Raw genomic sequence first — 21,010 nt, 5'->3', positions numbered from 1 at the left:
AGTTTCATGGCTTCAAGGTCAACTATTGAGTGCATTTCTCAATGACTTTGCCAATTTGGTTCATTGGATTGGAACTGAAGGTCATTACTTCCAATTGTGAACTCTTCCACTCAGCATGTAAGCTTCACTGGCCAATAGTTAGGTTCCGCCACAAGTGGGCACAATTGAAATGGTCAATGTTTACTATCAATAAACATGATTTAATTCCCCACAAAATATTTTATACTGTTAGTGTAGCACTCTGTGCAAAAATATCAATGCACAAATACATTATGCACTCAACACGTTTTATAAAAGTGTATAACAAAGAATATTCCATTCTACAATACTAATGATAGTAAATGATATGGCACAAGAAATAAATCACAGATAACAGAAATCTTGAATGTTGATTTTTGAGCATAAAAAATAGTTGTGCCACAGCTTATTGTGGATATAACCTTTTCCATTAATTAAAATGGATTATAAGGTATAGCTGGATTTTTTTCTTAAGAATGCCATGCAATTTGGACCTTAAAATACTGTATGTTACCAAAACATATAAAGTATCAATTATTTATTCATTTTTAATATATAGGCAATTTGATAAAAACTTTTTTATGCGCTGGTACATCATAAAAAGATAAAATATAAAAATCTCCTGAGCTATATCCATATCCATGAGCAAATGACTGCCTGTTTTGACTACATGAACATATTTCCTCATTCAATTGACATTAATCAATAACTGCCTCATTTAACTGTGGTAAACTAACAAAGTATTCATAACATTTTCAAGAGCACCACTTATCACTGAGGCTGATGTGAACGCAGGAAAATCATCCATCCCAGGGAGACTAAGTTCCCCGAGTCATGCACCTGAGGGAGGGCTGCCCATACCACTATTCCCAGTATTATTGGCTCTCCCCCTCAACAGTTGGCATTCAAACTATATTCTGCTCCAGGAGTGGTTCTCTGGTTACAATCCTGTCAAATCCCATTCGTGACAAATCAATGGATACGAAACCTCCATCAATAATCATCTCCATCATGGCACGGCCAACAGCTGGAGCCTGCTGAAGTCCTGTGGGGTGAACAGTGTACCAAATTAATATGGGAGCCCCTGTGGCTTCAACAAATAAGAAGCCCAAGTGCCGGGGAGGGGGGGCATAATCTCTTATGGTCATACATTTGTTAACTACAAGAACAAACCATCTAAACATTACACAGAGGGACTTAATGTGAAGAAGCCTCTAATCCCAAGATAACTGACCCAAATTCAATAGAGCAACACTCTTTGAAGAAAAAGTTTTCTTGTGCCTCTTCCACTTTTAAAGGCGGTTACATCAGGGAAGGGCCTTAACTAAAATCAAGAATCCTAAAGCAAATCGCAAGCCACAGTCATTGGATACCCGAGAATTCTTGCTCTACTTCAGAAAAATGAAGTTCTGCCTTAAAGCATTAATGGTAATCCAATACCATACTACGAAGCTGTAAAAAACCAAGGGAAATTGATGGATGAAAATATGTTGTGGTCTTCTCAAGTAAACAAGATAAGCAAATCAGAATATATGTGAATCACTATTTCCTCAGCTCAAATTCAAATAAGTCATCCCCACATTCTTAAAGAAATGCTTAGTATCCACGTTAACTATCGACTACGCTGATTTAGTTTATCAAGATTAATTATCAGATTAACATCTTTAGAAATTAAGCATTAGCTCAAGTCATGCATTAGATTCATATTTAATTTACAGATATCTGATCATATCACAAACTACATTAATAAACTTTCTTGGTTAAAGCTTAGTAACATGCGTCAACTTCATACAATCTCTCTACTTAATCAAATTCTGAACAGAAATACTCCTCACTACTTGTTTGAATACATCAAAACACAATGCCAGGTTCATTTAACAAATACCGGAGGGAATAAAAACCAGGTTATACGGCAACATCAAATGATCATCCACAGTAAATCATTTACTATTATTGCTTGCCGCAAGTGGAACAAACTCAGTCCAGCCTTGAGGGAAGCTCCTTGAATTGCATCATTTAAAAGAACCTTACTTAAGACACTCCTAAAATTACAGTGGAATTGTAAGTAAAACACTCCAAGAGATCACCATCATTTCATATTCACACAAATATTATGAAATTTACTCAATGTAATTACATTTTCATTAGATATATTTGACAATGAGTTGGGCGAAAGATGGAAATGCTTCTCAACCTCGCCCAAATAAGGCCAAATTATTATTATTATTACAAGGGTTGCTATTTATATTTTGAGCCTTGACAACACCAAGTGCTCTAGGTGCCATTTGACGTTTCCATCTGAAAGTTTGACCCTTTTAACGCTAACTTTCTTCAGAACATTATGTTGTTTGATTATAACTTGTATTGTTTACAGTGACTCAAAAATTTTGTCTCAGCTAAAAAATGGAGTTAACTCGAAAACACTTCCATGCGATGATTTTTTACGACTTTCGACGTGGATTATCAAGACAGTACTGCATCGATCAACTTACTTCCACTTTTGGCAATCAAGCTTCATCCTTTGCCACTGTGAAACGCTGGTATAATGAATTCCAGCATGGCCGCCATTTGCTCAGCGACGAAAGTCGTGAGGGTCATCCAAAATCAGTTGTTGTGCCAGAAAGCATTGATGCTGCACAAAAACTAGTAAAGGAAGATCGTTGTGGGACTTATCATGAGATTGAGACATCCTTGTGGATTAGTATGGCAAGCATCAATAAGATATTGCATGAAAATTTAGCCGTGAAAAAATTTGTTCGCATTGGATCCCGCTCGATAATTTGACAAAAGCTAAAAAAGATGCTCGTGTCAATTGGTACAAATAAATGCTAAAACAGATACGATTGCGGTGCATCAAAAGCTGTGTATAACATCTACACAGGTGACGAATCTTGGATCTATGCGTATGAGCCCGAAACAAAACAGCAATCCACTGTATGGGTCTTCCAAGGCAAGCCAAATCCGACAGAAGTGATTCGTGCACGAAAAACATCGAAGCAAATGATCGTCTTCGGAATAACTTGACATGTTGCAACCATACAGTTAGAGACACGTAGAACTGCGAATTCTGAATGGTGCACGAGCATTTGTTTGCCAGAAGTGCTTGATGAAATACGGAAAAAGAAGTGGCAATGAAGAATCATTCTTCATCATGACAATGCAAGCTCTCACAGATCGGCTGAAACAACAACTTATTTGGCTGGCCAAAACGTCGAATTGATGGGTCATCCTTCGTAAAGCCCTGGTTTAGACCAAAAGACTTCTTTTTATTCCCATATCTCAAGAAAATATTTCCGGTGGCTTCATTATGAGGTAGAAGAAAAGATAAACATGATCCACCATCCTAAGAAATGTATATATAATTTTCTTTGAATAAACCTTGTGCATAAATTTTTCTTTTGGGCATGGAATGCATTATCGTATTTAACATTAATATATATGCAAAAAGTTGTTTCGCTAAATGAGTGTTTTGCTTTATGAGAAAGATCATGGAACGAATTATGCTTATTGCACAAGGTGCCACTGTACTTAATACATTAAGGCCTATTCCCTTTGCAGCATCTGCTGAAGGTGTAAGGCTAACTTGTTGCATAGGCTAAGGTGCTGACTATTTTTTCACATTTTTAACTGCTAATATTTTGAGAATTGAGGATTCAAAGGACACTGTCAGCATAAAACAAAAGATAGTATCTTTATTTTTTTCACCTTGTAAAGATTAATTTAGATTCATCTATTGCTGCTGGGTACAATGGCTTGACTTTCTTGTCAGTGCCTTGATCGTACATATTTTTTTATTTGGTAGTCTACACTATATTTACGGCAGGTTTTGGATGGACAGACACAAACTTAACCACACTACATTTCTAATATGCTCAGAAATGATTGCAACCTCTTGGCTGACTAACAAACCTAAATGGAGGATGTGGAGCTATTGGCTGTTAAAGAAATAATCTCAAGGAAGAAGATCCTAAGGCCAATAAAAATAATTATGAAGAACTCCTATACCGGTATTTCGGTCACCAGGTGACCATCAACGGGGAGAAAATCAAATAGGGCACTTGAACTTGGAGGAAGAATGTGCACCAGGCACTGCCCAAAGTCAAGTGAAGTGTACAAACCTAAGCTCGATCACCCACAAACCTAACTGATTTTATGGATTCCCCATAGTCTTTAATTCATACCTACAGTTCTTCCCATGCCTCTACTAATATTTCCTCCATGTTAAAGTGCACGGGTGACGATGGACACCCCTTTCTTACCCCTCTTCCTAACATAGTCCCCATCCCAGCTGTCTATCCAGCACCTGGGCAGTCTGAGACAAATACGGGTTACAGATTGCAATCATATTACCTCAGTGGGTCAATTTATAATCTTCCTGCCTTATCTTTAGTAATATGAATGGCTTTTCCCTACTTACTTCCTGAAAGTGCTTTCACCTTCCTGTACAGTATAGTGCACCCACTTCGCTCATCCTCTAAACTCTAGATGTCCTCACACTGCGTCCTCCACCATGCTTCTTTCACCCTATTAGTTTCTCAAATCAGTTTATTATTCACTTCACGACTATGACCAATAATAAAAAGAACAGACATAACTCCACCAAGTAACAAATTTGACAATAACATCGGCTAATTTAACACCTGCTCACGGGATCAAGAGGAAGAGGGGGCAAAATGACATAAAATGTGGATTTAATAACTTACCATGGCCACTGAATCCACATGCCAAGTACAGATTGTGATAGTATGGATGAGGGCCGATGATGCCATTTTCGTCAAAGTAATTGTGGTCATAGTAGCCAGCCCAAGCACTCTTCACCTGAATCAACGAACAAGTATCAACATATATGATAGTTTTCTTATTCACTGAGCACGGAGGAAACATTGAAACTAAAGTTAATTATAAGACGAGATAGGTAAAGACATTTCTGACTAACCTGGAAAAGAAGCAAATACCAATTGAATAAAAAGAATTTTAGCTAATAGAAGCTTCCATGGTAGATGAGCAAAATTATTGATCACGTCAATAGCACTTAGTTCCCTACACATGAGGAAGTGGTTAGGTTTCACACTTCTTGCATAGAATAATTTTAGGACTTTTAAAAAGTACAGATGTCAAAGTGATAACAGTTTAGGTAATATTAACCAGGGATTAAGCCCTCATAATATTAAATTAATCCTGCAATAACTCATTTCATCACTCAAATAATTGTCAAGCGGCAACTGACGGTCCAAAATAGCTGAAATTTTGGTGAATGCTTTTCAAGGCATGTGCTAACGTATTTCCCAACTTTGATTGAAGATTGCTGCCATCTTCATGCTGAGGTTTTTTCAGACAACCCTAGTATTACCCTGTCCAACCAACTATGCCTGTGAATTTATTAGAATTATCATACAAGAAATAACTGAATTTAACATCGCAAAATCATTCACTTAGGCCAGACAAATTTGAATCTCAGAGAAAAATCTTTTGTATCTCAGGGCTGTACAGCATATATAAATAATGGCAATTAATGTTATTTTCCATTGTCATTGAAATAAGTTCCTTTTAATTTTAATTGGAATCACTTTGTTTAAATTATTCCATCTAATTCACAGAATCTATTAAAATTTCATGTATCAAATTAATTTTTGCTAAAGCTCAGTGATGTTTTGATGCTCAACTGTTAGTATTTAGAGTAAATTAACTAACTTTATACATTTAAATGTGCTCTACCCCAGCATATTATGCCATAATTCAATTTATAGTGAATGAGAGCAGAGGGTTTTGCATAAATTAAGTGTGCATTTGTTATGAACAAAGTTGACTTAGACAAATAATAACTTAGAGCAGTTGAAATTGGACACACCAACGTATCACCAAAACACACTTGAACCAACTAGCTCAATATCATGACAAATACCAAGAGAAACAATTTAGGTTTTGATCTAATACATTCATGCTATTACTACACAGGTTACAGATACCACAACACAGAAACTTGTTTTTTCATTAAATTGAAGTCAATCACATTCAAAAGAGTGTCTTAAACCTTTTAAGTCCTCTTTCACACTATGAGAGTTATTTTAAAAGTCTGCGCAAAAATGGAAACCACTCAATTTTCCAGCATAAATCAGTTTTATTTTTCAACCTAGTTTCCTTTTAGTCTTAGATATTTTGAACAATCTTGATATAGTTTGTTGACCCCTTCCAAATGAAGCAAATGTTCCAACTCTGTGTGATATGCATTTATTTCTGCAATCATTTCAATAAAATCACCTTCGCACCAGCCATTTCTCAACAATGCAGAACAGGCGGTAATGAGAGGAAAACAAGTGGAGATGGGAACAAGTTGAAATGATAAAACCTCCAACTGTGCACTGCTGCCACTTGCAACCCCTTAATTAGCCACCTACACTATATGGTCAGAATCTGGGTTTACTGCATTTTAAACCTTTTCCCCAATTTTAGCACACTGAAAACTGCCCAAAAAATTTAGTTCTCTCACCCTCAACTTGCCTTTGGTAGTATGCCTATGGATAAAAAAATGACCGATGTTCATACCTTAATGTTTTCAAAGGCAGGGATTCTCTTTGCCAACACAGGCCAAACATCAGAATCAAAGAAGGAATGGTCAATGTCCTCAAGGCCTGTATCCACCGGAGGTTCCTCTTCTTCTGCAGGAGAGCGCCCTCCAATATAGTTGCCTAACAGCCCTTCCCTCCTGCATACACACAAACGAGAATATGAGGGAGGTCAAACTTTACCCAATAGTGACTGCTCTCATTTGAGGGCCCACATGAATTGAAAACTGTTACATATACTAGGACCTTACAAATAATTCAAGCAAAAACTACTCATAACACCTTCTTTATCGCAAACAACTGTCATTCATTACCACAAATGCATTCCTTAAAAACTTGCATCAACAAATACACATCTCAACCTCTCAACAAAGTAAGAATTCCAGTATGGAAAAATATTTTTGTACCCAGATAAAAAAATAGCTTCTCATCAGGTCACTCTCTAAATTTTTTCTTTGGTGGATAAATATCTTCAATAAAAATTCACGTTTTGACAAAATATCAGGATACTGTTGATTTCCACAATTGTTCCTAAACAAGAGGTCAAGTTATTGAGCAATTACCATATTAAAAATTGATTCTTCAGTAGTAAATAAATCCTCCAAAATGCAATGCAAGAGTAATTCATAAGGGACACATAATGAAAAACTTAGTAATTCCATATTAATAATTCATATAGCTGATCCAGGTTTTGCTGTCATGCAGCATCATTAGGTGAGAGCATATTCAGTTATTGTATTAACATTCACTGGGTGGGGGTGGTCGAGGTGGAGGGAGAGCATGGCCAGGGGCAGCTGCCTGGGCAAGGCATCGGCATTCCCGAAGTGTAGGCGGAGGAATCCAAAGTATGCATTGGTTTCAGGAGCCTAGAATATTCACAGCAGCAGTCGCTCTAAGGCATTCAAAAATTGCCGTTCAAATTCTGTCACGTGATGTTTCTAAATGGCAAACAAGGCACATCCATTGAGATCAACCCCATGGAAGTGAATGAAACTTGTCAAAACTACACCTTTAAATATTTCCTGAAAATCAAGTGAGATATGACAAAAAAGTTAAAGATTTGGAAAGTTTATTCTATTTATTCTTCATTTCAACAAAAATTCATGGCACTAAATTATTTTATATTCTCGATGGAGATTTAAACTTTTTCTACTCAGAAAATTTTAATTTTTCCCGAAGAAAAACAAAATGTTTCCGCAGTCAAGCCCAGACCATGAAGTAAAATATTAAATCGGCCATGTGTTGAAGATGGTGCCCGTGGCCAATTTTACTTAACTAGTGCACTAGTTCTGGATTAATCATGGAACAAACAAACAGCTGTAATAACAAAAATAAAGACCAAAATATCAAGTCCAACATAGTCATATCATTACTTATTAAACGTTTTGAAAAGGACAAATGGATGGCATCTAGGAAAAATATTTAGAATATGCCTTGTGGAGTTGGAAAAATTATCATAATCCACATTAATACAGCCAAACTTATATAGTTTGAACTTCCATAAGTTGGACATTTGGTTACCAGAAAGAAATTTTATTATTGAGTAATTCTTTACGTTTTGCAAACAAATTAGTTCCATTACTTGAAGCCAATTACTCAAATCTTTCCCTAGCTTTGAACAGAATATATTTTTACCATTGACCCAAACCACTTCCACCTTGAAGTATATTTACATTGAGTATGAGATGTCAAACAAATGCAAGGTATATAAATACCCTTATTGGAGAAATTTCCATAGTAAATTTTAGAAAACACTTTGTTGGGTGAAACTCATTTGAGAGTTTGAATCCTCCCCTCCACATTAGCAATTGACCTTTTCCAGCAGAGCACCAAAACAACCCTATGCCCTCTTGCTTATCTGTGAGTGCTGGACATTCAGAACAGTAAGCATTAGAGCATCAGGTGTGACTTCATTTGAAATTAGGGACATCCATTACCGACATATTACTTTGTATGTTCCACACTTTTATTTGGTATACAGCACAACACATTTTATGGCACTGCGGCATACTTATCCGTAATAGAGCTGTTGGAGGTTGTCATTTACACAGAGCTTGGGAAGGGGAGGAAGGGGCAAAGGAGGGGAAGAAGGAAAGGAGGGTAGAGGGTTAACATGAAGATTAGATTCGAAGTCAAGGACTTTTAAGGCAAATATGGTATAGATTAAAAAGAAAAATTGCCAAGATCTAGTGTGTGCTAAATGAACTCAGAAGTAAGAATTTAATCACTAAGGAATAGAGCCATTGGCTCAACACTGCATCAAAGGGCAAAACAGATTTATAGCAAGGGAAGACAAAGAAATAAAATATATAGACAAATCACATGTATTATCCAAATGTGTCCTTGCCAATTTTAATTCACATTTTAAATGTTAACAGTAAATTCTGTTTAATAATCAATTGGATTATTGTCAGTGCACAATTAATCAAGAGTGTCTTGGGTGAATATTTAAATCCTTGCTAGGAATATGAAGTGGGTCACTTACTGTAACAACGTGCCTAGAGTTGGGGGTAAGGAGAGGGTCCCCCTTCCACTAAGTAGCGTCCTTAGAAGGTGAATGAACAAGGAGGTAAGGCATAAATAGGGGTAGAGGGGGCACATTCTTGGTTTGGAGGATGCCTGGGGACAATAGGGTCGCTAGGTTTCCAATAACTGTATTTCACATAAATTTCCTAGGTCCACAAGAAAATGAAAAGTTGTAAAATATGAAGTTACCTTTAGATCATATATTTTCAGAACAGGCTTAATTGGTATTCATTACACTAAGCAGACTTTCTAGGAAAAAGGTATCAGCCATATTGGGGTTTCTCAAACTTTCAGTCGCTCTCCATAAATGTGATCAGTGGACAATGAGATCCAATTAGTGCTCTTGGCTTTACTTCCATCTAGCTACAGAGAGACATGAAAAAGAAGAAACTGGTGCTAAAACCCTTGAGCATTAGTGATAAAGTTAAAGTATAAGAGCAGCAGAGAATGAATTGACGAAGAAGGACATCACGATAGAGTTTGGAATGCCTCAAAGCACATTGCTGATGACATTAAATGATAGGGACTGAAGGAGTCCAGATGATCCTAAAATGTAGCAAAACTAGTCGACACAATAAATTCTTTCCTGGGGAAAGCAAAGTTTTTGATTCTTTCTTCGTGCCTTATCCAAGGCATAATGAAGAAGACAATATTATCCACTTTTGCAAAGAATGATCCAGGTTTTAGCATTTGGCATCAAGTGACAAAAAACAATATGCTTATATGAGTGAAGATGATGACTTGATAGGGGCCAAGAATCCTTCAAACAAGATCATTTCAATGCAACAATTTCAGAGTGTAAAAATCATTCGCCTCAGTCAAGGCGAATGATTTTTACACTCTGAAATCGTTGCATTGAAATGCAAATTAGCGGATGACTCCGTTAAAAGTTACTGTTGCGGTATCTCCCGCAGTTTCTTTGGAAAAAGGAGAACATTGTTTTTCTGCTGGAGAAAGATGACCATTTAGACCCAGAAGAGGAAAAAAAATTAATTTTTCAACACATCACCTGCAACTGAGCCACTAAAGGCTCCGGCAATATTAGGTGGGTATGTTCAAATGCATATCTTTACATGGAATAGAATTTGTATTTATCTACATTAATGTATGAGTTATATAAACATATAAATCCACTGATTATTTCTAGTAATTCAAAATTACTATGCAAAGAAAATTTCAATGATGAAGAATTTTTGTAGAGGTATGCCTATGGAGTAGAATCCTGCTTAACAAGCATTATGCATTACGAAATCTTACTTGTAAAAGGCAACACTCATTAACTTAAACAAATTTTCTCATATAAATTAATATTTTTTATGATAATGCATTCAATGCCAAAAAAGATAAATTTTGAACTAGGTTAATTCAACGATAATTAGTTGTATTTACATTGTTTAGGAGCGTGAATCTTTTTTTCTACCCTGAAATGAACTGACCAGGAATGAATATTTAATTAGTAGAAAACAAAAAAGAACCAAATTAATGTTTACTATTTACGAAACATTTTTAATTTTTTTACTTGCAAATTGTCGAGGCATTTTTTTGGCCAACGTTTCAAATTTTGTGAAAATGGAAAATGGAACATCAGTATCATTAAATAAATTTGCCGAACGCATGGACACTGCCTTATCAAGGTGATGCTTCTCGATGTACGATGCAAAACTTTCTCATGCCTTCCCATGACCTCAACATAACATTTAGCCTGATCTTCTGGACTTCTTGAAGGCTTGCAGAGTTTCTGAATTGTAAACAAGAAAGGATTTAATTTACAAATTGCCACTTGCATTGGTACAAAATAGCTTTGATGCATTTTTCTCCGCTGTAACATAGGTTACCTTTGGTATCTCTTCCCAGAAGAGCCCTGGAATTAGCTAATAAGTGATTATTAAATCACCACAGGTGATAATAAGAGCTCAATGTCAGTAAGCAATTTTGTAGGGTCTTGGCTCTCTCTTTATATCAAAATTCCATTTTGCAGTAATACTACTCCATCCTTAGGACGTCAAAATCATAGAAAAAGACTGCATAAATAAAAGAAGATAGGTAAATTTTCCTATTACACATGGTTTCAACGCATGAAAAATTGTCTACAAAAAATTCATTTTTTGTTCTCATAATGTTGATATATTGGGTAACCTGTCCATGGGAAAATAAATTGCTGGAGGCCATTTTTCTAGTTTTAATTTCTATTTGTGCAATTTCATTTGGAATTTTATCAAGCACTCAAGACTTTTCCTAGTTATAGCTAATTAGAACAGGAATAAATGGTTAGAATATAGTTAATTTCCTGAGCATAGTGACTTAATAAAATCAACCTTCTCCAATGCAGTTATCAATTCAACCATAACTTCTTATTTTTTTCTGTCAATAAAGGAAAAGATGCATTTTTGTACATGTAAGATAAGTTACCAAGGTTCAAGGTTTATAAGATGGGGGTTACAACATTCCCATCTACATAATATTACTTCCTCACATCAGATATCTAAAGCTCCACGTTAACAACATTCTCTAATCTGGATTTTTAACATACGAGGGTGGTCCCAGAAGTACCCAGCCTGACCTAGAGATGGCGGTAGTTTTTTTAAAAATATCACTGTATTAGAAAGTATGCAAACTACAAAGCATATGTTTCAAGTTTGGCTAAACTGGATTCTACTCTGGCTGAAATTACTCCTTCGTTTACAACAGTAAAATATTGGGTAGCACAGTTCAAACAAGCCCGTACAAGCTATCAAGAAGAGCATTGCATCAGTCAGCCAAATGAGGTGATGACTCCAGAAACTGTGAAGAAAATCCACGAAGTGATACTGGATGATCGTCAAATGAAAGTGCACGAGCTAGCAGACATAGTAGACATTTCAAAAAGTGCAGTACATTGTATATTAACTGAAAATTCGGCGAAAGCTATGTGCAAGATGGGTGCCACATTTGCTCACACTCAAGCAAAACCAGTGTCATGAAGCTGTTTCAATTGAGTGTTTAGCAAAGTTTCACAGAAGCAAAGCAGAAATTTTGCACCCTTTCATAGCCACGGATGAAACATGGGTCCATTACTTCACACCCGAGACAAAAGAACAATCAAAACAATGGATTCAAAAGGGAGAACTGGCTCCAAAGAAGGCGAAGACAGTTTCATCTGCAGGCAAGGTCACGGAATCGGTTTTTTGGGATTTACGTGGGATAATTTTCATTGACTATTTTGAAAAAGGAAAAATTATCAACGGCAAGTATTATGCAAGCTTATTGCAATGTTCCAGCGAAGAAATCAAGCAAAAGTGACCGCATTTGACAAAGACAAAAGTGTTGCTTCATCAAGACAATGCACAAGCTCACAAATCCGTTATTGCAATGGCCAAAATTCATGAATTATAGTTTGAATTGCTACCTCAGGCACCCTATTTGCCAGATTTAGCCCTTTCGGATTATCTTCTGTTTGCCAACTTGAGTAAATGGCATCGTGGTCAAAGATTTTCCAACCGTGAAGAAGTGATGTCGGCAGTTAATGGCTATTTTGAGGAGCAAGACAGTTCTTATTATAAAAAGGGTATCGAACTTATTGAACATCGCTGGGAAAAGTGTATAGAGCTGAAAGGAGATTATGTTGAAAAATAAATACATTTTTTTCCAATATATTAGTGTTATATTTGTTGGGTCAGGTACTTCTGGGATTACCCTCATATGGCAATGCCAACTAGAGGATAACATTATTCCAATATCCAATTAGCAGCTGACATTTATTACAGAACTCATTATCAGCTGAAACAATATATCCATTCTACGAGTCATAATATCATAAAGATATGCATAGTATTGTAAAGCCAAAGGCAAAATGACACAGGTTACTGCTGGTGGATATATGGAGTAGCAGAAATAATCACCTGAAGTAGGTCCCAGTTGGATCAATGGTGAGGGGAGCATTGAGTCCTGGACCATCATTGCAGTGATAGCAGTACACAAAGCGTTTCCTGCAAAGCACATACATACAGTACATGTGTTAATTTATAATCTAAAATATTAATTTAATTGTGTGATGATAAATTCAAATACTACCATCAATATATGCGCAAAATCACTTTTGCTTTTTCCATTGAAGAAATTGCTTAAGGTGCCTGGTACAGAATTTATTCCTCTAATCAATGGTCATGCAAGGCAGGGGCGAGAAGTGCATAAATGTTGGGGGTGATTACGTTGTAAACTCACCCAAATTTTGCAAGAATCCAATAAACCCTTTTTGAGTTATAGCCATTTGTCTCTTTACTTATTGAATGACCCTCATACATAGGATTATGTCTGTTGCCAATTTTCCCAGACAATGTCATGATGCAAGAGATTCATGGCAAGGAATGGTCTGCGTATACATACCATAACTACAATGACATAAAAACTGCCCCTTGAATATGAGAGAAAGGTCAAAAGGCACAAACTGATGGCGTCACACCAACAGGAAGAACGAAACAGCTCTTGATTTCTAATGTTTGTGATTGGTTGACAAGGTCCAGGTGGAAAGTTAAAAGTGAGTCTATTATAAAGTCTTTTAAAAATGTGAAATTAGCCTTGTGCTAAATGAAGATTGCAATGTGTGCTAGGAAAGAGACAACCCCAGGGAAAATAACTACAGAAATGATTTAGCAGCAGTGATGACGAACTTCTGGGATTCTATGACTTTTCCATAGATACTAATTTTCTAATGCAACAATCATGTTCTTCACATTAAGTCTTAACATCACAATACTTTGATTGTTTTCTATTAGATTCAAGTATTTTTCATGTATTTCAAACTGCAAAATCACAGTGGGCCGGGAAATAAGGTAATTCATTATTCACTCCCATACAAACTGGTACTTGAGAAAGGAGCAAACAGAAACCATGGTGAGCATGAATGTCATAAAAGTATTAAAAAAGATATAATGACAATATACTTGCAAAATATTTTTACATTATGCACTCAAATGATTCAGTTTGGCAAGTAACTGAAAGCTATTAAAATCCAAGTGCACTGAGCCAACGTGTATACAACAAGGCATTCATGAACACTACAAAATAGAATGATACAGAGGAAAAATAAAGTGAACATCTAAAACACAGAAACTATAGGATCAATTTTGAAGAAAAAAAATTTTTGGCCAACGGAAAAAATAAATTCTCACTTCCAGCTTTATGATGGCACTGGAGTTACCAAACAGCTAGATATTGATTTAAATACTGGATATATTTTTATTAATATATCTAGTGAAAATATTACAAATGCTTTTCAGGAAGTTTGCCATGGGGTGAAAACAAAGTGTGTCCTTCATTCTATTTCGACGAAAACAGTGGCCATCTTAATTTGAATTATTTAATGATATCAAACACAGTGGCAAATGATACATGTATTTGGTGATGCTCTCAGCCTAACACAAGCAGTGATACGAATGAAATCACATGGCACAACCCCATAGTTCAGTAGAATACAAATGAATATGCCTTCGCTTACTGCCATATACAATCATTGTTAAGGCTTATGTGTTGCGATGCTTTTGAAGTTGTGTCTTACTCACAGGTCCATATTGCTGGGCCTTGCAACAATCTACCAGCACTATAAAGCTGTGCAAAATAAGTCCAGTAAGACATACCTTCAACAATCATGCCCTGTTTAGTGCAATTTTGACTAGCACCCCAAAATATGCATAAAATGTATGAATTTGAGGATGGATTGAAGCTGATTGAGAGCTTTGATAATGGACAGCGGGACCAGGGTGATATTTCAGGTGAATTTAATATCACAAAATGTTGTATCCATCATTTTGAATCTGTCATGGCACTGCCACAAAAAGAAAACTCTTGCATTCTGTATTTTAAGGGAAAAAAAGGTTACAACCCACACTACAACAGCCCCTCTACAATTCCACATGCATACTTCCTCCCTTCATTCTATACAACAAAATCCCACCATTTCCCTCGCACTACCTCACCTGCCTCACATCCTCCCCTCTTTCAAACTTGAACATCCCATCTCCAATTCTTGCATTAACTCTTTAATAATTTCCTCCACACACACATTGAACAGCACAGGTGAATGAAGAGTAAGACTTTGGATGCACATCCAAAGTCTTACTCCTCTTCCTAACACTGCCCACTCCAACTCTCCATCCACTAAACACACCAAAGCAATTCAACTCACACAAGTTACTGAGAAGTCACATATCCCTTTAATCTACTCCTATCTTCTTCAATACATTCATTAACTCTACCCAATTACCCTACCATTTGCCTTCTCTCTCATAATCTCAGAAGCCTCATCCTAAATGTTAAGAATCCCTCTAGTGGCTGGATGAGGGAAGAGCGGAAGAAACTAGGAAGAGAGCCCTTGGTACCCTAAAGAGCGCAATATATTCCCATCACAATTCCAATACATGGCCAATTTCATCAGCCACAAAAAGTGTGCCTTAGGATGCTTACCCCACCAGAGAATGAGTAATTCATAGCATGCACATATAAAACCACCCTCCACTCCATGCAATCAATGGCAGTGCACCTCGGGCAAGGAGTCTAGGGGGATGCCAATTGCATTCATCACCTCATATTGACACTAAATGGGTGGCATTTAATGTATTCTATCATGCGTATAAATAGTAACCAGTGACATTCACCACTGGATGGCTCGAGTAATTCTAGCATACCCCACATCACCACATATCAGAGCCATCACTGGCTTTATCTCGGTACAATTACATCATCACTCGGGTGGGTGCAACACAACGCAAGCGCACCTGGGCTCCACAGGGAGTGGGAGGCTGAGGAGGCCCTTGCCCTGGCCCACCCTGGCCATGGCAGCCACCTTCCCCGACTCGGGCCCCGCAGCAATCACTGCAATGGCAAACTTGATGGCGTGAATCCTTCCATCTTGGGTCTTGATCTGGGCAAACAAAAGGTTAGCAACTACAGTGGTCAATGGTAGGTGTGCTCATGATCGTCCAAAAATCAAAAAGACTCCTGCAACAAGACTATTTATGGAGTATGGAGTGGCAGAGGTAAAAAAAAATCTTGGAGTTAATGCACCAGTGCCTATATGTATTGCCCAACCTACTTCTACTGAGGTATCAACACTCAATATTCAAACTAACTTACTGTTGAGCCCTTAAAACACTATCATTTTATATAAACAACTTCTAAGGATTTGATGGTGCTAGATAAAACAAGAGCTCTCAAATGCCTGAGGGATGCAATCATTTAGAAGGATATGGCAACAACAAATGGGAATCCAACACCTCTTTCAAGGAGTTCTTTCTTCCATCCCTGAATCATCCATAAATGCATTCTCTTTTCAGCTAATTTCATTATTTGGCTTCTTCAAGGCATAAGTATCATGTTTCCACCAGTGAACCTCTTTCAAACCAATTCAGTACAATTCAAAGGAAAGAAAATGTATCTCTTACTTCTCTAACTTATTATATTGTTATTCTGTATCAATATTATGATTTAAGATTTTATATACCTAAACATGCATGAAGTATTAATGTTAGGTAGCTACACGAGAGTCCATTAACTTCAAAATATGGATTTGAATCACAACCCAATACAGAATCATGCAAATTTCCAAGCTAGGGATGCAACTTTGAACCATGTTATAATTAAAAAATCATTGAAAATCTAGCCTTCACATCACGTTACTATTGCTATGCCAGCTAACCGCAACTAATAAATACCATAAAACTATCCTTTTCTATTATTTTATCTTAGGTGGCATGTAAAGATTTGGTTAAGTACGAGCAAAAGGATGAGATGGGAAATGATGGCAGGAGGTGTCATTTGACTCATCTCCATCATGCTACAGCTTAAATGACCCAGTAACTTGCAAGCCAAAATGACCATTTTATACTAGATTTACTGGCACTTGGTGTCATTGCCATAGGTAACAACCCCTGGCTAGGAGAAGCTACTATTAAGGTAGCCTCAGAATCCCATATTTCCACGTCATAGGAATGCTCTAGTTAAGTCATGGCACAAGCCACATAAAAGGGTTTCCCCATTGTCCATCACCTTTAATTGAACACTACAAAATACTGATTGGTACTTCCTCCAAACAACTTTATTCACTATTTCACTTCACGTCACGATATTTTAATTGGGAAGGAGGACACAGAACAACAAATATGCTGCAAAGTTGATTTTTGTCACAATCAACTACATTAGGCTCACTTTCATGCACCACACTACTACTACACAAACCCTCCTGAAAGCAGTCCCCTCATTCAACCCACAAGCAATATCCTTGGTCTCAGGATATATCACATCCATTCCTTTGCCACTTCTTAAAGTTAAAGGGGGGTGTCCTTTATATAACTTGAAATCAGGCTTTTATAACTTCATGTCACAAAAACTAATGGAATTTGGGGTAAGAATGTTGGTCTTTTACGATGAAAAATTATATGTACAGCATGAATATTCATATACGATTGGATTAAAATTGTAAATGCTGTGTCTCAAAGCAAGAATTTCAAGGCATTGAGATGTACATGACACTACAACAGTCTTGTAGCAAAATAACTGGACAATGGGACAAGGAATTTCAACGAGCCGGGTGAAATGAAGCCCATTCCAATCACACACTACATCAACGAAATTTCAAACTGAAGGAATGAGAATAATAGGCAAATTAAAGTCATTAGTAACTTTTTATGTATTAATATTTACATAAATTTCATATCTTAATAATTTACAGACATTTTGTGGGGGTTTTCTACCTCTTAACTACATTTTCTACTCTGTGGATCAATTCACACAGCAATGATTGTTTGTTTTTATATGTATTTCCTTGAAATGTCCTTTATTTGTATGTATAAACAAATCGGGCAAATAAACGATTATTTTTTAAAAACCCAACATATCCCATACAGAGGTTTTACCGTTGTAAGCCAACATGTTGAAGCGGTAGATTAAGGAATTTCAGTTTTCATAACACTCATTCTATATTGTTGGCAAAAACACAGCCCCTTTTTTGTTCTTTTATTAGTCTCACCGACATATTTCCTGTATCACAACCTAATCTAACATAAATTTGCAAGGAAGTGATGGTCAAAATATGGTCAACAGCTTGCAAGGCAGTGTTTGAGGAGTCCCACATCTGCTTAGCTGTCAAAAGGTAATGGAAGCATTGGAGTGGATGTCATTCCCAAAATACTACTAGTGACAGTAGATCGATACCATTTGTACATACAATACTCACCAGAAGCCTATCCAAAGCCTCATATGAGCCTGGTTCAATTCCTTCAGTCAGCATTTCAGGCATTGCCCTAAATTCAAATCCTACTGCCTCCGCAGTTATATAATTGGCACCCAGGTTATATGCTTTCTTTTTGAATGCTTGAAGAAGACTCCAGGGATCAAACCTAAAATAAAACATCAATGGGCATACACGGAGACACTGTATTGGTGTAGCATATTTTTATTTTCGTGTCTTTTCAATCAAAAATTACAGAAAATGAATATTAAAAGAGTCTCACCAGCCCTCCCCTTCCAGACCATGACAACCAAGTTCAATTCCTTCCACATTTAACCAAGGAAACTTTTCTTTCAGTTTACTGCTACTTAGAAGTTCGTTTTTGGCGCCTAACTCTCTGTAAAATTAAGTTCATATTACTCTCAAAACAAAATATTGTTTATTTAATTGTTCCCGGCTCAAATATTATTTCTCTGTAAACAGCATTTCGCATAGGTACTATATAATTATATTTTCTACACCAATTTAATTATTCTCATAAAACAGTATTATGCCTTACACCTGAAGTCTTGAATTCTTTACAAGCTGTTCAGCTCCCTCTTCAGTAGCGAGGAATAAATAACCATAAGGTGTGAATTGTAAGTCAATGTTTTCAAAGTCTCTTCCTGGGAGGTTAATACCCAAGTTTTCGTTGATATTACGAAAGAAATCAGATGCAAACAATGACATCTGGATGTTTTCAGGAAGAGAAAATTGATGCCTCAAGCCTCCGCATGACAACACCGTTGATGCCTGGGAATACTGCAAAAAATATCGAGCAATATAAATGGTATTAAACTGTAATTTCAGCTACAAAACATGGGATTTTTTTGCAGATAAAATGCCTTTAAGAACTGGAGATGGATCATGATGTATCTAACGAGGGTAATGGCATCAAAACTTATGTTTAGAAATATTCGATTCAATATTATGCGTGCAATTTACTTACCGTAGGCTCTTTTTCGATTACTACAACACTCAGCCCTCTCAGCGCTTTGCGTTTAAGCCAATACGCAATAGAAGACCCTATCACTCCTCCTCCAATTATAACAACATCACAATGTTCCGGTGTTATTCCCTTCATGACAGTGTCATCTAAAAGCTTCGCTGAAGTCGGTATTATCTTGTTCTTCAAAGACATAATATCTCCTTTTAAAACTCTCAACGTCCTTGAAATTGGATCTTCCCTCGGAGGAGGTAGATTGTTTTCCGAATTGGACATTGATCTCACATTTCTGTTTAGAAATGAAGGCGCACATCTATGGTGTATACTTCGACCGCGAATTAGACTACGCACGAGTGCGCCTAAACTGTGGTGGGCTGTAGGAGGCATGGTGGACGATTAATTTCTACAAAAGTAACGCAACATCAGACGAAGAGTTCTAACGGCGCCAACAAAAACATTTTCAATCCGTATCAATAATGACCATTCGAGCTACCTTCAGCACTTAAGAACATGCGAATACAGAAACAATATGTAATTCACAATTTTTGCCAGAGAAATGAATACACTTTCCATATAAACTTACTCAAACATGAGTTAACTGAACTTGGCCCAAGAAGAGGCCCACGATTATCTATCGGCCGTTACAGCGCTGGATTTTTCAGTCATACCAACGTAAATCATTTTAGCTACCTTCAGCACTTAAGAACATGCGAATACAGAAACAATATGTAATTTACAATTTTTGCCAGAGAAATGAATACACTTCACACATAAACTTACACAAACATGAGTTAACTGAACTTGGCCCACGAAGAACTAGCCCACGACTATCTATCGGCCGTTGCAGCTCTGGATTTTTCAGCCATACCAACGTAAAGATTTTTGCACGAAGTAACTAAGTAAATCCCCCACACTATTGCAGTTATCTCACTACAACGGACATATTATACTCAGTGATACTCCCTGTAATCACTTGCAATTGTAAGACCGGGATGAGATATGTAGTATATGATATGCGGCCCTAGAAAGACATCTACACTGAAATTAGCCCAAGCGGGGTCGTCTTATATAGCGAAAACTAAGAGGTCGTAACGAAAACGTTTTCGACAATATCTGCTCAACTAGCTAAGTGCTTTTCTTGAAAATCTCCAAAAACACTCAGCACTCCCTACTCTATCACGACGTTGGCATAAAACCCACATCCATAGCTAATTTAGCATCCAGGGCCCAGTGCAGTCACCAGAGTCGCCCTTTCACACAAAAAATAAGAAAGTACTTAACAATATCTCCTAACCTAGAACACTTTTTGCTCTAAAATTTGGCACAAACACTAACCCCTCTTTCCTCTATATTCAGCCTTTCGCTTACCCCATGCTCATGGCCTAGTTTAGGACCCAGGGCCCACTCTGCAATAAACTGAATTACAGGTTTATTTAAAACAGTACCACAGGGTACTTTAATCAAGTATTCTGGTAGTAAAATGTTCAATTTTATACCTAGGAGAGGAGCATGAAATACACTTTAGTAATGAAAACATAAGTAGAATGGAACTTGGGTGCTTAGTGGATTTTAAGAAGACTTTTGATCAAGTAGAGTATGAAAAATTTATGGTCATAAGTAATAATATCAGAAAAGGTTTGCTTTTAGTAAGCCTCATCCTTCACTAAACTGCTGTTAATTTTTCAGCTATTTCTATCAGATGGTTTCATTTTCATAGTT

General features: G+C 36.8%; 1 protein-coding gene across 1 annotated transcript; it reads right to left on the bottom strand.

Annotated features, from left to right (window-relative positions):
- Positions 1-541: 541 nt before the first annotated feature.
- LOC139695713 (FAD-dependent oxidoreductase domain-containing protein 1-like) lies at positions 542-20,002 on the bottom strand. The gene is made up of 9 exons (XM_071594503.1): positions 19,295-20,002; positions 18,866-19,107; positions 18,590-18,703; positions 18,313-18,475; positions 15,857-16,002; positions 12,986-13,072; positions 6,562-6,721; positions 4,722-4,836; positions 542-1,063 (listed from the first exon to the last, which is right to left on the bottom strand). Exons 1-9 carry the CDS (start codon positions 19,676-19,678, stop codon positions 924-926), a joined length of 1,551 nt encoding a protein of 516 aa, XP_071450604.1. The 5' UTR covers positions 19,679-20,002; the 3' UTR covers positions 542-923.
- Between the last annotated feature and the right edge of the window lie 1,008 nt (positions 20,003-21,010).

This window comes from Hetaerina americana, unplaced genomic scaffold, assembly GCF_022747635.1.
Source record: "Hetaerina americana unplaced genomic scaffold, ioHetAmer1.1.p SCAF_1, whole genome shotgun sequence".
Lineage (NCBI taxonomy): Eukaryota > Metazoa > Arthropoda > Insecta > Odonata > Calopterygidae > Hetaerina > Hetaerina americana.
This window is presented reverse-complemented; position numbering and strand designations above follow the sequence as displayed.